This window comes from Silurus meridionalis, chromosome 25 (genome assembly GCF_014805685.1).
Source record: "Silurus meridionalis isolate SWU-2019-XX chromosome 25, ASM1480568v1, whole genome shotgun sequence".
In the NCBI taxonomy this organism is placed as follows: domain Eukaryota; kingdom Metazoa; phylum Chordata; class Actinopteri; order Siluriformes; family Siluridae; genus Silurus; species Silurus meridionalis.
Genome location: NC_060908.1, coordinates 13897395 through 13914384, shown reverse-complemented (window position 1 = coordinate 13914384; position 16990 = coordinate 13897395). Strand labels below are relative to the sequence as shown.

At 38.8% G+C, this 16990-nt stretch overlaps 2 protein-coding genes across 2 annotated transcripts; one reads left to right on the top strand and one right to left on the bottom strand.

Annotated features, from left to right (window-relative positions):
• Positions 1-504: 504 nt before the first annotated feature.
• On the top strand, positions 505-6740 carry derl2 (derlin 2). Its single transcript, XM_046839286.1, has 7 exons — positions 505-718; positions 4026-4091; positions 4180-4253; positions 4342-4435; positions 4992-5187; positions 5790-5880; positions 6019-6740. Exons 1-7 carry the CDS (start codon positions 626-628, stop codon positions 6122-6124), a joined length of 720 nt encoding a protein of 239 aa, XP_046695242.1. The 5' UTR covers positions 505-625; the 3' UTR covers positions 6125-6740.
• On the bottom strand, positions 6470-16990 carry LOC124379150. The gene is made up of 8 exons (XM_046839287.1): positions 16890-16990; positions 16420-16550; positions 15885-15991; positions 13820-13871; positions 13645-13724; positions 12295-12453; positions 10423-10584; positions 6470-9607 (listed from the first exon to the last, which is right to left on the bottom strand). The coding sequence occupies exons 3-8, from the start codon at positions 15988-15990 to the stop codon at positions 9459-9461; spliced, it is 708 nt and encodes a 235-aa protein (XP_046695243.1). The 5' UTR covers position 15991; positions 16420-16550; positions 16890-16990; the 3' UTR covers positions 6470-9458.

The following is a 16990-nucleotide window of genomic DNA, read 5'->3' as shown; positions in this document are numbered from 1 at the left end:
TCACCTTAACTGTTAAACTCTGTAAAGCTGCTTTGAGACAAAGTCTGCTGTGAAAATCACTAGAAATAAACTTGACTTGTTCTCTTTGATGCTGGACTTTATATGTATAGTTGAAATGCAGTAAAAAAGAATGTGTCCGTGATTCTAATTGGCTGATACTGTTAATTTATTCTGTTCAACATTAACCACACCATGAATATAAAGTAATAAAATAAAACTATAAAATCTCAGTATCAGGGTATTAACAGAGCCCCTGCCACGCTTCAGTGACTGGGACGAATCACAACGTGACACTTCACACTAGAAACACAAGCAGCTGAGGTGACAGGTCGAATCTCAAATCCATTTTTGGTTTATTATTTAGGGCGCTTACACAAAGCGCAATGTGAGTCGCCGCCTTTTTAGGTAACATACATATGAAGCGATGAGCTATTTGGAACTTACACAGTTCAACTGTCTTTAGCTCATCAGACAGACCAATCGGATTCCTGCGCGTGCCCTTGGCCTCTCTGAGAAGCCAATAAGAGAGGGCGAGATTTTAAGCCCCGCCCCATTTTACGTGTCTCTATGGAGCGACGTGTCAGGAGATACCGGAAGTTGAACAGTCGTCAGGCGGAAAACAAAGATGGCTTACCAGACATTCCAGCAGGAGTATTTACAGATCCCGGTGGTTACAAGAACGTACACGACTGCGTGCGTGCTCACGACGGCGGCGGTTGTAAGTAAAACGATGTAAAACTTGTAACATTTTTGGGTTTTGATATGAAAAGTGGGCGCGATCAAGAGTTGTTGCTAGCCAGTTAGCATAGCGGTTGGGTAACAGCCCCTAGTTTTAGTATAGGAGGGTCAGGAGTGGGTGACGAACACGGCACCGTGCGTTTGCGGGCGAGAAAACAGGGGCAGGTGCGTGACAAGAAAGTGGTCGTGTCATAGGTTGATTCTGACGTGATGTCCACGTGACATTATGGTCGAGAGTGAAAGGGGAGGGGGTCCCCCCCTTGTCCACCAGGACGTCGTGACCGAGGGTCAGTTCAGTACATGGGTTCCTGCATCATCCAACATGCAACATCCACCAAGATTTAAAGTGCAAAAGGTGAAGGCATTGAAATTTGGATCTGAAGGTTGTGAGTTCAAATCCCACCCAACACCAATCGTTGGCCCCTGGTCAAAGCCCTTCATCACATATCTGTTCAGTTGTTTAAATCAGATAAACGCATGCTGTCAATGTAATTGCAGTTTTCCAGGAGTTAACCACCCTCATGCATTTCTTATTTTGAAACGAATGAACGACACATGCTTTTTTAATCTATTTGCAGATATATTTCTCATTGTGAAATGTCCTTTGTTTTTTGTTATAACGTTTACATTTGAGACAGTTAGCAGACGCCCGTGTCCAGAGGGACGTACAAAAGTGCTTTGAGTCTCTAGCAGTGAATAATGATTTTTTTTTTTCCAAACAACACAAACTTGGAAAGGGTTAGTTTAAGTGTTTTAGGAAGTCTCAGGTCTTCACCCGTCTCTTGAAGATAGCCAGGAAGTCCGCTGTTCGGAAGTTCATTCCACCACCTTGGTGCCAGAACAGAGAAAAGCCTTAAAGTATACTTACCTCTTACACTGAGAGAAGTGGTACCAGTCGAGCAGTGCTGGAGGATCTCAGACAGTGTGGTGCAGTGCGAGGTGTGATGAGGTATCTGAGGTGAGATGGTGCTGGTCCATTTTTGGCCTTGTAGGCAAGCGTCAGTGTTTGAATCTTATACGTGCAGGCTAAGCCAGTGTAGCAAGCGCAGCAGTGGAGTGGTGTGGGAGAACTTGGGCAGGTTACACACGTCATGCAGCGTTTAGAGGAAGACCTGCTAGCAAAGAGTTGCAGTAGTCCAGTCTTGAAATGATAAGAGCCTGAACAAGCACCTGGGCAGCCTGTGTGGACAGAAAGGGTAAAATCCTTCCAATGTTGTAGAGAAGAAATCGACAAGAACGAGCCACATTAGCAACATGTGAAGAGAATGACAGTTGATTGTCCATAGTTACCCCAAGTTTGCGAGCAGTGGCTGAAGGGGAGAGCAGAGAGTTATGAAGTGTTATTCTGAAACCTGGAGATGAATCACATGCAGTTCGTTTTTGCTGGGGTTGAGTTTTATTTGATGAGCTTTCATCCACGAAGATATGTCCGCCAAGCATGCCGAGATCCGAGCAGAAGCTGTGGTATCTGAGAAAGGAGATGAGGAGATGAGTTGGGTGTCATAGCAGTGGTAAGAAAACCCATGTGAGGATAGGAATTCACCAAGAGAGTGTGTATAGAGGGAAAAGGAATAGAACGGGACCAAGTACTAAGCCTTGTGGGACACCAGTGCAGAGTCTGCATGGGGCAGATGTGGACCCTCTCTGTTACCTGGTGTGAGCGACCTTGCATGTAGGAAGCAAACCATTCCCAAGCTGCTCCACAGATACCAAGGCTCCTGAGGGTAGACAAGGGAGTCTTATGGTTGACTTATGTGTCAAATGCTGCTGAAAGGTCAAGGAGGATGAGGACAGATAACAGCTTGGCTGATCGAGCAGCATTTAGCTTCTCGTCCCTGTGGAATGTGCCGCTTTGAAGCCAGACTGGTTTGGATCATGGAGTTTGTTCTGTGAGAGGTAGACATACTGTTGGGTAAAAACAGTGCGTTCCAGAGATTTAGAAAGAAAGGAGAGATGTGATACCGGTCTGTAATTGTTGATGTCCGATGGAATCCAGAGCAGGTTTCTTCACGATGGGAGTAACCCTCGCTCGCTTGAAGGTAGTTGGCATATGGCCAGATGCTAAGGAGCTTTTGATAATCATGGAAATGCACTGAAGGGGATCTTGTGAGATGGTCTGAAGCATAGTTGAAGGGATTGGATCCAGAGGGCAGGTGGTGGGATTGCAAGATTGGATTGCAAGATCGGATGACTTGCTCTATTTTTTCTTCTGCTATGGTTAAAACAGATATAAGCAATTGAGGAAAAAGAATTAAAATGCTAGAGTTTTCTCTGGTACTGGAGACTCCTTCCAAAAATGCTTCTAGAAACCCATATAGGTGTCATACAACTGTCATTGATAAAATATATCAAAAGCTATGAAATATAAAGGCAGGGGAAAATGTACAGAAGCTGTTGAGCAAGTACACTAAGAACACACACATACAGTGGATATAAAAAGTCTTTACAGTCTATAAAATTGCAGTTTTCAAAAGATAAAACAGAAACAACAACATAAAAGTCAGACTTGTAACCTCTTGTAACCTGACAATGATATACTACAATTCAGGGCTGTTACCCAACCGCTAGGCTAACTCCGCACACATCAAAACTAGCAAAGACATGGCTTCTGAAAGGGATTAGCAAAATGGCGCAGATCTCATTCCCATTGAAAACCGATGAAAAGACCCAAATAGTGACGGACACAGATCAAGTTCCTTGCAATTGACGGAACTTGTACTTCTTTGCAAAGCAAAATGGGGCAAAATTTCCAAAGTTTATAGAGACCTATTCACAAGGACTTGATGCTGTAATAAAGGCAAAAGGTGCTTCCATAAAGTGCTTCCCATGTGAGTTGGGAGAAGTGTTCAGACTTATGCAATCAGGGTGTGGAAAGTTTTAGTATAAAAAATTCCAATAATTACATATTTATTTTCTGACATTTATTTCATTATTTGTGTCTTTATATTTGAATGACATTCATATGGGTGTGTAGACTTTGTTTTATATTCATTGTGTACGTATATTTAATATATAACATACGATATGAGAACTGTACATTGCAAAATCTAGGATATGCTGTGAATTGTTGGTGGATATTAATTACACTTTTATTACATTTATATGCGCTTTACATATTTTCTGTGCAAGTTGTCATTGTAGAAACTGTCGAATTCGTACGTTCTGTCCGATCAGATTCGAGAATGTCTTAATAACCCTTTCGGATTTGTGTGCATAAATGCAGTTGTGGACAAAGGGGCATGTCAGGTTTTGTTTAACACCCACCTCTTTGACATTTTCCCTCGCAGCAATTAGATCTCATCACACCTTTTCAGCTGTACTTCAACCCTGATTTGATATTAAAGCACTACCAGGTGAGTGTCGTGTTCGTAAACAATAATAAAAAATTAATCAATTTGTAATAATAAATCTTAAGAATTTTTCTCTTTTTTTTTTCTTCAGGTATGGCGGCTTGTGACCAACTTTCTGTTCTTCGGCCCAGTTGGCTTCAACTTCTTTTTCAACATGATCTTTTTGTATCCTTCTTCACATGCTCGCTTTAACATGTTAACGTGAATTCCATCAATTCCTCACTGCTAAAAGTCCTTATCGTGAACATCACAGATATCGCTACTGTCGCATGCTGGAGGAGGGCTCGTTCCGAGGCAGAACCGCTGACTTTGTCTTCATGTTCTTGTTCGGGGGCCTTCTCATGACCGTATCCTTGAGTACAATTTTGGAACGTCACATTACGGACTTCATAATAGTTATTTTTTTACATAAAAATCTTCAGGGTAGTGACAGAAACCTGGGTGTCAGAATTAGAACTGACTATTGTGGTCCCCATTTGTGTTACAATAACTTCCACTCTTCTGGGAAGATGTTCCACAAGATATTGGAGAGTGACTAGATTTTTGGTGAGGAGGCCTGGGGTGCAGTCAGCATTCACATTCAACCCAAAGGTGTTCAATAGGGTTGAGGTCAGAGCTCTATAGCAGGCCTACTCAAGATCTTTAAGACACGTCCAACCCATGTTAGGCATATCTTCATGGAGATGGCTTTGTGCACAAGGGCATTGTCCTGCTGGAAGAGGTTTGGGTCTCCTAGTTCAAGTGAAGGGAATATTACATCCTATACAATTATGTGCTTCCAACTTTGTGGTAAAAGTTTGGGAAAGAACCACATATTGCTGGAAAAGTCAGTAACCCAATATTTTTGTCCATATAGTATAGATCCGAAGCTGTATATCGCGTCTTCCTTAATGCACGTGTAAGATTTTCGGCATGTTTGTGAGTCTTGTGTTTCTGGGCCAGGCATTCACCATCATGCTTGTGTATGTGTGGAGCAGACGCAACCCCAACGTGCGCATGAACTTTTTCGGCCTTCTCAACTTCCAAGCCCCGTTCCTGCCCTGGGTCCTTATGGGATTCTCCCTGCTGCTGGGCAACTCCATCATTGTGGACCTTTTAGGTACATATTTATATTCATCCACTTAACACTTAGAAGCTGCTAGAGGTCGACTGATAGTGGATGTTACCGACAGCTAGGTGGGATCCTACGTGCGGATGACCGATTAATCAACTGAAAGATTTTTAACATTCCATATTCCATAGTTTTTTAACATTCTATATTCCATAGTTTTTTAACATTCCATGTAAAATGGTTCTGAATTTTATTACCTTATTCGTCGGAATTGAAAGAAATAAAGTTGGAATTGAGAAATAAAATTAGGCAAACTTTTTTTGTGTTGGAAACGGGCTTCCATAAAAAGACAGTTACATCCAAAACGAAATAAAAAAAAACAGACACTGCAAATAAGAAACACATGGCATCAATTAGTCGCCACCAGAGGCCGCTCTCGTACTAAATAATGCACCCCGGAAAAACTATCTGTATGGATTTTTGCCGATATTTACTGCAATCAATTATCAGGACTGATTATTCAGCAAAACGGATGAAACGGTCGACTCCTAGTAGTCTGTTGGTGCTAGTGGAGCTAAAAAAATAATAACATATAGGTATTGCTGAAATAGATTTCAGGATGTTACACATTCTTTCCTTGGTGTGTTCAGGAATTGCAGTGGGGCATGTGTATTTCTTCTTGGAGGATGTATTTCCCAATCAACCTGGTGGAGGCAGATGGCTAAGAACGCCTTCCCTTCTGTACGTGTCTTATTCCACTCATCTTAACTAATCACAATCATATATTTATATATATATATATATATATATATATATATATATATATATATATATATATAAATGTAAAATATTACTCTCTGACTCTTATTCTTTCCGCAGTAAAATGCTGTTCGACACGCCAGAGGAAGATCCGAACTACAACCCTCTCCCCGAGGATCGCCCGGGGGGTTTTGCCTGGGGCGAGGGACAGCGTCTGGAGGGTTAAAATCATCGATGGTGCCGCTATGAGCACATGCTCCATGAACTCCTACTCCTATTCTCCTGTGCACTAAACAAAAGACCAGGACTCGATTCGCTCGTCCTGAGCGACGCCCGCAGCAGGTAAACTTCCATGTGAAGTTTTGAGGCAAAACTGGAGCTTTTGAGACAGAACTCCAAAGTGTTCGAGACAAAACGGGAAGTTTCTGAGCTGTTGCAATTTGTTAGTTTTTGTTTTTTTTTTTTTTTTTTTCCCCCCTGCCGTCGTGTCGTGCAACAGTGATCACTAATGTGGAGCTACTGCGAACGAAACTACGCTTGATTGACTGAAGCAAGAGCATTCTTAGTTTACTTTTTTTTTTTTTTTTTTTTTTAATAAAAATAAATGTATATAAAATATTCAAGTATCTTAAACTATTGGGTGAACGTCCTTTCTGGTTGAATGTTGAGGCTGTTTATAAAAAAAAATAAGTGTGAAGGTGAGGCTAACGTAGTCAGATAACACAATGAAATCATTATAATTGGAAAGCTTAATTAACAAGCAAATGTAAGAGTCATATTTGCCTTACTTTTATGTACTTACCATACATACTTAAAAATACAAATAAAAGTACTGTTTAGTAGCAGGTGGTTCAGTGTGCAGTGAAACTGCAGTTTCAGTTCTTTTCTAAGCCACAATGTTCGTCACGCTGGCTTGATCTGACAGTAAGCAAGCGACATTATGCAGCCCAAGCCGTGGAACAAAATCAAAACTTCATAAATAACCTTAAAAAAGAAATCCTGGCAAACATCTGGATTGGCACCCAGCTGTAAAGCTTACGAAGCACTTTTCATTGAAATGGAATAATTGAGTTCAAAGGTTTCTGAAAGTGTGATGAACATTACATCCATGTTTGAAAGGGTAAACTTTCATTCTATTTTAAATAGAGAGCTTTCTTTAAACATTTCAGGATTGTTCTTAGTCAAAGGAAAAGGCAACTGAGAGTTTAGGGGGCAATTGTGAACATGATTCTACCACTACCATGCTTCATGCTTTTGGTGTTTTCAGGGTTTTCTATCATACCTAGTTCATCATGGCAAGGCTGAAATATTTGGTCTGATCCGTCAAGAGAATCTTTACTCACATTGTCTACATAGCATCCAAAATCCTCCTGAGTAAATGCCAAACTGTCTTGTGAACAGCTTCTCCTGTTGGTGCTGTGGCTCTCTCAGGCTCCCTCAGGGATACCCTTTGGGCCCTTATCTGGTTCTCTGCATCTGGGATACTTTTCTAAGAATGGATTTCTTAATTACATGATAACGGATTTCTTAATTACATGATAACAGCTAGGTTTTTTATGATGTGTTCATGATTGTTTCAGTATCATGTCAAATAAACATTCTGTTCACTAGATGCCCAAAACATATATGAGGTGCTATCAAACATTTTTGACACTATCTCTTTTTACAATGTGTCCTGAAGGTGTGGAAGTGAGAATGTGCATTTCATTTCTGGCAAGAAACTTGTGTGGGGAGATCTCTATGGCATATTTGCCTAGTTTCACATATAATTTCACGTTTGCTCTTTGTTCTAACTTGCTGCGCATGATGAAATCGCAGACATGGTAATGCACGTGGTCAGTATAGCACAGCTCTTGATTTACACAAGATGTATTTTGGCACACTGACTTATGAAGGCCAGTGATCCCTGTGACTGTGCATGCAGCCTCGTGATGCCATCTGCGTGTTACAAAACTAGTATGAAATTATTTTAATGCTGCCTCGTAATTAAAAAAAATAAATAACCCAAACAATACATGTACTAGTTGTGTGAAACTAATAAATAATTTATTTAAAAAGTATTTAGTCTGGAAAGGTGTTAAGAAAAAAAATAAGCCTATTAAATAAGAATTGGTTAAAAAGAAAATCAGGTAGATAGTGAGTGTTATACCTAGAGGGAAAGTTTTGTGCAGAAAAGAAGTCAAATAGAGGACATCTATTAGGAGCAACTGATTTGATCTTTAATACATATTGGATATTTTTTCTTCAAGAAATTGTTTTAGCAGCTTCACCAGCTGTGATTTGTGGGAATGACTCAGTAGTATTGTTGAAATGGTTTATTTATCAGTGTTTCTCCAAAGAAAATGTCTAAGAACTTCAGTTGATGACCTTGTTATTATACGAGGGGTGTTCAAGTCAAACTGGGACTTTTGAGTTTATAAACAAAAGAACGGATTTCAAGGATTGGACATACATTTCGACATACCCCCCTGCAGTCATACCATCATCTCAGTGTTTTGTCAGTAGTACGCCTGAACCACGCTGGGACAACCTTGACTTCATCATCAGGGAACCACCGCAAACGGGATCCATCTTTGAAACGTTTACACCATTCAAATGTCTTACTGCAGCTGAGCGTCTCATGGTACTGTGCTTGAAATCTTCTGTAGACATCTGCCATTCGTTCACAAGAAATGTTTTCACCATACCTTGTTCCATGAACACTTTAGTCGGCCATCTTGATTAACGATCTCTGGTCCTCAACATGTGCACCTCATATTATTAATAGGACACACTAGACACTTAATAGTGTTGTCCCGCCACGTTAGGATCCACTTTTATACCTGTAACGTTAAATGACTTCAACGCCACTTGTACAACCCACTGGTTTATTTCATGTAGACCTAGATCCTGTGCTAGGTGTGGTATTTTAGATTAAATTATGGACTCATATATTGAAATCGCTTTGCAAAAAAGGCATCACCCTTCTCATGAGAAAAATGCTAAGTTGGCAGGAGTGATCATGATCTCCTTCTGCATTTACCTGATCATTGGAAAAGCACAGACAGCCTAAAGAACTGTGACATCACGGTGTTAATGGTACCATGTAGAAAGCATGAAGATTGGTTCAGGCAGCAATTAATACGAACAGTTGTGCACTTAAGGGAACAGCTGACAAAATTAGATTCCATGAAAAGAAAAAAAAAAATCCTGGTTACACAATTACACTTTTTGACTATATAGTAAACAGAGGGGGAATTATTTATAATCTCAATATGTGGTGGTGTCACGCAGATGATAAGTTCCTGTTTGAGTCTGGTTCCTCACAATGTTCCTTCCTCAGGTCATCTCAGAAGGTTTGTCATTACTAGCTTGCTCATTAGGGATTTAAATGGAGAAATTTCCTGAATGGATACAATTCTGTAAAGCTGTGACAATGTCCATAGCTTAAAGCGCCATAGAAATGAAAGTGAATTGAACTCAAAATGGAAGGAGGTCCAAAGTTCTGTGTAGGACCTCCGAGAGAAGTTTTAGACTTCCCGAAATTAATTTCTTTACAAAAGTGCAGAGATCTATATCTTTTATCCCACATCGTCATAGTCCTCGTCGCTGTGGAGCTTGTCGATATCGTCATAGTTTTCTGACCCGGAGTCAGACTTGTTCTGGAACGGAGCCTGCTCCACCTCCAGGTAATCTGGCAAGGATATAATATCTTCATAGCTGTTTTGTGCTGTGGGAAAAGAAAGTGAACAAACATCTGTCAAGAGAAACTTTACCCACATTGTCTACATAGCATCCAAAATCCTCCTGGATAAACTCCAAACTGTCTTGTGAACAGCTTCTCCTATTGGTGCTGTGGCTCTCTCAGGCTCCCTCAGGGCTACCTTTTGGGCCCTTATCTGGTTCTCTGCATCTGGGATATTTTTCTAAGAATGGATTTCTTATTTTCATGATAACAGCCAGGTTTTTCATGATGTGTTTATGATTATTTCAGTAGTGTCGAATTCAAATTAACATTCTGTTTACTAGATGTCCAAAACAAATATGAGGTGGTATCAACAAGTTTTGACACTGCAAAGCAAACCTTTGCTCTTTTACATCATTTAATCTCCTAATTGGGAACATACCATTTTTGAACATACCAATTGAGATTTTTGGGAAGACTTTCTACCAGATTTTGGAACATGGTTGTTGAGATTTTTGATCATTCAGCTACAGGAATATTACTGAGGTCAGGTCTTGATGTTGGGTGAGAAGTTCTGGCATTTCAAATGATCCCAAAAGTGAGGATCATTTGAAATGCCTGACCTTCTGAACCAAACTCAAGTCAGCTGAATGATCATAATGACTTATGGGATCATGGACACTAGATGGTGATAATAGCTGACATGTGTAAGTGTATACATTAGAGTACAGAAAAGTAACTTTATTCGTTCTCTAATCCTTATGAATGTTATACCTTTTACACCGAAAATAGAACAAGCCGCTTCCTGAATCATAGAAATTCCAACAAAGATCAATACGCAGATATCGTTTAAACCTTACCATTTTGAAGAGCATCTATATCATCGTAACTGTCGGCGGCACTGAGGTTGTCCTGAAGGTCGACTTGAGTCTCGGGTGGTAGAACGATAACAGGATTGCTTACAGCAGAAAATTCACGTGGTGCCACATGGTTTTCAGAAACGTCCTCATAACTGTTGGTCGCTGACAAACAACACAGTATCGGACAATTACTAGACATTATTCCTGAATACTAAATACTACTTCTGAATATGATTTAATCTCTACTTTATATATTATTCAAATCTCAAATGTCTGTGCCTGAACGCAAAACATGAGAACGATGAACATGGAATGGCACGATGAACAGAAGGAAGATTCGGGGGAAAAAAAGAAGTGATACCAAAACAGGGTAGTGAGTGGAAAGATATGCTCATTTATTGAAACAGCTTTTTTAGTATCCTTTTTTTTTAGCCGTCCACATTCTTTTTAGATGAAGCCAGTATATAACAAGTCAATAATGAACAAAGTATAAAAACGAAAGTCCCCACACTGCTGCCATTTTTCATTTAGCAGCTCTAGCTAATTTAGCATGATTTTGGATATGTACACATTTAAACAAACTCAAATACACAAGCTAAGGGCTTAATAACTTTGATTTCTACAGTGTATGCTTCAATAGGCTGTACTTAATGTAAATCTAATATACTGCGTGTTACTGTGACGCATTTATTTAGTTTTTCATTTGAAGGATCTTAAAGTTGTAACTTGTATATGGATCGACTCGAAACATGAACTCTCGAGAATGGCCAACAGGTGGCAGTACAGACATACAAACTTGCCCATAAAAAAAATCCAGTTTTTATTTCAGGAAGAGTTTAAAAGTACAGTATGAGGAAACATCATTAAATGAAGTGAAGAAAAATCCTAGAATGTGTAACTGTTTAAACAGGTGTAATAGGAATTGTTTTAGTTTCAATGGAAACCAAAGAGTGGAATCACTGTAGGTCTCTGCTGGTAATACTGTCATTGGCATACCGTTGAGGACCCATAGAACCTTTTTGGCAGCATATAGAACATATGTTGGTATCCAGTGAACACCAATAGAGACCATTATCACTATTAGAATTTCAGATTACAGAAGCTACCAGTGGTTTCCTGGTTTCTTGATTTAATTAGGTCCACAGACACAATACTATTTAGCAGTATGGCTTAAATGGTTTAAAGCTGATGGTTTAGAGTGGTATTAGTGTTTTGTAGGCAAAAAAACAAACAAATTTCTAGGATGGTTTTTATTGTATCTGTGTAACCTTTACACAAAAGGTAAACAAAGCAAAACTTTTCACAGCTCTTTTCAGTTTCATTTAGGGAAGTAAACACAGATTTAGATACTGGCACGTTCCTTTAAACTTGCTACCAAAAACAAAATCGAGCAAAATCATACTTTTCTTGTGCTTCAAGTGGCCACTATGACTTGCCTGATGCATGCTTCTGATTCAAGATTACTAGAGAAACACTACATGGACAAACATATTAGGATTTTTCAGCCTACAAACTTGGAGGCATACAATTGAACAGGGTGTCTTTAAATTGAGTAGAAGATCTTGAGTGACCTGCTCTAGAGCTCTAACCGCAACTCTATTGAACACCTTTGGGATGAATTGAAACATCACCCCAGTTCACCTCACCTCACCTCACCTACATCAGTACCTGACTTTACTAACACTCTTGTGGCTGAATCTCCTCAAATTTATTAGAACATCTTCTCAGAAGAATGGAGTTTATTCTAACAGAAAAGGGGGACTAAATGTGGAATGGGCATGTATAACTTTTTTTGGTAAGGTCACAGCGTAAATGCATTTCAAACAAACTCTTGGAGACCAAGATCAATTTGCAAATCTTTTTCAATCTCACCACTTTCTTGCTCGTCTACTTCTTCGTAGTTTTCCGAGACGCTGATGTTGTCCTGAAAACTAATTTGGGTTTCAGGGGGACGAATGACTGCACTCGTTAAACAGGAAGTTTCATCTGCCACCAGAGGGTTTTCAGGCATGTCCTCATAACTGTTGCTCACTGGAAAACAACAAGGTATTAGGCAGTGAGCTCTGATTATTATTTTATTATAAGTATTATAAAAACTCTTTCTCTATATTTTTCCAAATGCATTCTGAGAATAAGCATAAGGAAAGTTGACATAACTAAATAACCAAAAAGAAAGATAAAAAAAAGAAGTGATACCAAAACAGGGTAGAAAGAAGGCTCTATATATAGATTAGTGACAGGAAAGACCCCAGCATATGCTGATTTACTGAAATGCTTTGGAAAGTATTGCTTTTAGTGTTTTGTTTCACATGACTGACCAACATTTTACTTGAAAAATTATTTTAAAAAATTATTTAGTTTTTATTCTTTTGAACAAAACCAGTTCCTTTGCATGTTGGTTATAATCTTCCATTATGTGTGCACTATAGATATCCAGTGCAAAAAAAAATATATTGAAAAATGCATTGAAAAAACGTTTGTTGTGTGAATAAATTTGATATTTTACATATTTATTTTATTTCTTTCTATTCTTTCTTCCCTTCAGTCCAAATGTGTTCCTTGTGGGTGTATTTTTGGTAGGTGGGGTTTTTTTTTTTTTTTTAAACTTGATGGCCTCATTACTTTACCAACACCAGTGTCCCTGAATAATAATATCATTTTCCAATTAACCAATCACGTTTCAGCATCACATCGCATTAAAATCATGCATATCCTTGAGAAAGTGATTTTATTCACGGCATGGATGTTGGTACAAGATGCAGTTGTTAAGTATTTCCAAAACTAGTTCAAGTTGGCAGGGCGGAACCGATATCACAACAATAAACACTCGGTGCACTCGTGGTGAGCAGGAAAAGCATCCCATAATACATGTTCATAATTGAGGAATGCGCTACAGTAGCAGAAGATCACATCAGGTTTCACTGATACATGAATCAGAATCTGGCGACACGCAAAATAAACAGCTCGGAAAATCGGAAAAAGACGTTTAGTGACGTTTTACCTCCAATTACCTATTGTTTAAGTCAGCCTGTGGCTGCTGTTTCCTCAGATTTCTGTTTTTTCTGCAAATTGACATGATCTTTGTCTCTCGCAGTAGATGAAATACATAATAAACAACAATTCACTATCAACTTTTCATTTCCCAACGTGCATTTTATCATAAATGCTCTTGTTGTCAATGCAACTCAAAAGAACCAATTAAGCAAAAGGCAAATTACTTACTGGACTCGGTGTCAAATTGGTCTCTCGGAGGTAATGGAGGTCTCGCCTCTTCCTGCCCGTTATGCTTAAAAGAGCTCTCTCTGCGATGGAAATATGGAATAGAAATCTGAAATATTTTCAGCACTTTTTTAAAATAGTTAGTTGGTAAGGGTTACAACAGCAGACTTTTACTTACGTGTTGTTTGATGGCTTAGTCTGTTTTAAAGCCATTGTGTTATATTTTCCCACTGAAAGTGGAAATTTTTATTAATAATTTAGTTGTGTAAAATTTACAAGACATACATAAACACATATTTATACATACACCGATCATACACAGCAAGTGAGCATTTTGTCCTCAAAGTTGACGTGTTAGAAGCAAGAAAAATGGGTGAGCGTAAGGATTTGAGTGAGTTTGACAAGGGATAAATAGTAACGGCTAGACGACTGGGTCAGAGCATCTTCAAAACTGCAGCTCTTGTAGGCTGTTCCTGTGGTCCTATCTATCAAAAGTGGTCCAAGCAAGGAACAGTGATGAACCGGCGACAGGGACGTAAGCAGCCAAGGCTCATTGATGCACGTGGAGAGCGAAGGTTTGGGCGTGTGGTCTGATCCAACTGAAGCGTGAATTTTGTGTACCTAATATATATATACAGTGCCTGTAAAATGAGTGGAAACATCTAGTATTTTGTGGTTTTAAGACACATGCATTCCTTTTGTTTCTTTGCAACAGCCAAAAGAATCAGAATCGAAAACAGGTTTATTGACCAAATGTGTTGACACACACAAGGAATTTGGCTCCAGCGATACAGTTAGCTTAAATTTTAGAAAAAACAGACTATATGAGGCAATAAAGACAATACAGACGATATAAGTATTAAATAGAAAGCACAGAAGAACTGGACAGAGATTGACTGCCAGAAAGTTCTGTGGACAGATGAGTCCAAATTCTACATGTTTGGCTCTAAAAAACTTTCTTTCGGCTTCTCCCATTAGGGGTCGCCACAGCGGATCATCCACATGTTTGATTTGGCACGTTTTTACGCTGGATGCCCTTCCTAGCGCAACCCTCCCCATTTACCCGGACTTGGGACCTGCACTAAGAGTGGCTGGGGTTGGTTCCCTGACCGGGAATCGAACCCGGGACGCAGCGGTGAGAGGGCCACATCTTTGGCTCTAAAAAAGGCTCTAAAAAGCTCTAGAAGATGTTAGCAGACTGTCTCATCACCACAGTCAAACATGAAGGTGGAAGCTTAATAGGTTGGGTTGTTTTGGAACAGGAAATGGTTGGAGACTTATTCCACGTGAAAGATATACTGAACCAACTATTCCAAACTCAATGCAAATCCATCTGGACTGCGATGCATTGTAAGCGAATTTGCCATAGACCAAGACAAAGACCCAAAGCTTAGGAAGTGTTATAAAGAGCAAACAGTGGGCTGGAGTGTTATTTATCATTAAATGGCCTGCCAGTCACCCCACCTAAATTCTATTGATCCTATTGACGCATGGCAAAGTATTTCAAATCAAGTCAAGAAGCTTTTTTTTTTTTAGCTGAAGCAGTTCACAGTTAAATGAAACAACTTTTCCCCAGGACCCTACATAAACAACACAGAGCTACATAACAAAACATAGAGCTAAGGACTAAGTTGTGATATAGTGATATAAAGTGCATTTCAGTTGAATGTTTGGAGAAATTGGAGAAACTGTCCACATGCTATGAGCGTGAATAAAGTTGTTATTCATGCTAAGAGAGGATTTTTCAATGAAAATAAAGTAGAACATTTGTACATTAATATATTTGTTCAGTAAAGCTAAAGCTTCATACTGGCAAATGACCTAGTTTGTTTCATATAAACAAAAGGAAACATGCATTGGTTTCTCAAAAACCATAAAACACTAGATGTGTCCAAACTTTTGACAGCGACTGTAATGTTTAGGTTTACAATATATACAAATAATCATTAAAACCTTTATTGCTGTTGAACTGTGAGCATTTTTCTTTAACAGCAAGTGAACAATTCTTAATATACTTACTCATTAAAAAAAACCACTAGATTTTTACACTGTTTAAAGTTACATGTAATGGTGTGAAAAGTCCACTCGTGTAATGAGAGTAGCTATGATTTGGAGTGAATAAGAAATTACATTTATTTAGATTTTCTTAAGATTTATTTACAACATAGAACAATAACGTACCCCATTTATAGGTATTTTTTTTTTCACTGTCATTGTGAAATAACAAAAACTCTCACGTTTACCTTTCCGTCTTATGCAGGCGTTGATGATGATGAACAAAACGACTATCACCAAGGATGATGCGAAGATACCTCCAATTATTAGGATGAGAAATTTCTGAAATTCCATCCTGAAGATAAAATATATAAAAAAACCCTCAAAAGATTTTAATTGTTATATAATAAACACAGCACACAATTATTATCATTACAATTACTGTGTGCTATACATGACCAATATAGCAGGGTAATTTCGTTTCCTCTTTTCTGTGGCTCACCATCGAGCACACCATTTGCTGAGGCTCAATTTTGAAGCTGATGTTTCCTGAGAGGAAAAGCATCATACTTGCGTTTTCTAAATAGCTTTGTCTTTAAAGTTTGGGTGTTTCACACATTAGAGCCTGCAGAGGATTTATCTTTATTTCCAATGCCATGAAAAAAAAGGCAAGTCATGGTTTATCTATTACGCACCGCATCCTGTCCGATACAACATTGAAAAAAATGGGTTATTTTTATGCCATGATTAATTGTCAGTCCAACTAAAATGACTTTGGCTTACTTGAAATCTCACCAGACGTTGTTTAAGCTGCACCAGTCTAGACTAATGGACTCTGGAGGACCCAGAAGCGGATGAAGTAAATGACGGACAAAACAACCAACATTTTTCGTGTAGTACAAGAAAAACAAATCCTGAAAGAAACACACATAAAATAAATGCTCCTATTTTACAGCTGGTAACTTGGTTACTACTTTTCAATATGTAACATTATATCAGTAGATATAAATCAATTAGGTGTCCTTTTTTATTGACGATCCTTAGAATACTGCAATCAACCACATTGTAAATGGCTGCACTATTCCAAAAAAAACAACGTATAGCATTCTTTATACTCTCTGAACCCTTCTTCTTTTCACTCTAATGTTATGAAAATTACAAGTACACAAAGAAAAAGAGAAAAAAGAAACCTTTAAAAAAAATAAAATAAAGGTTTTAGCCAAATCAGAGAAATTGAATTCCTGTCAGTTTACCTTTATCTTCTTCTCGGCTCAGGAATCTCCATGACTATTGGAACAACCCTAACAGAGTGTCTGATTAAAGAGTGTGTGACAACAGGGAGTCTCAAAATGCG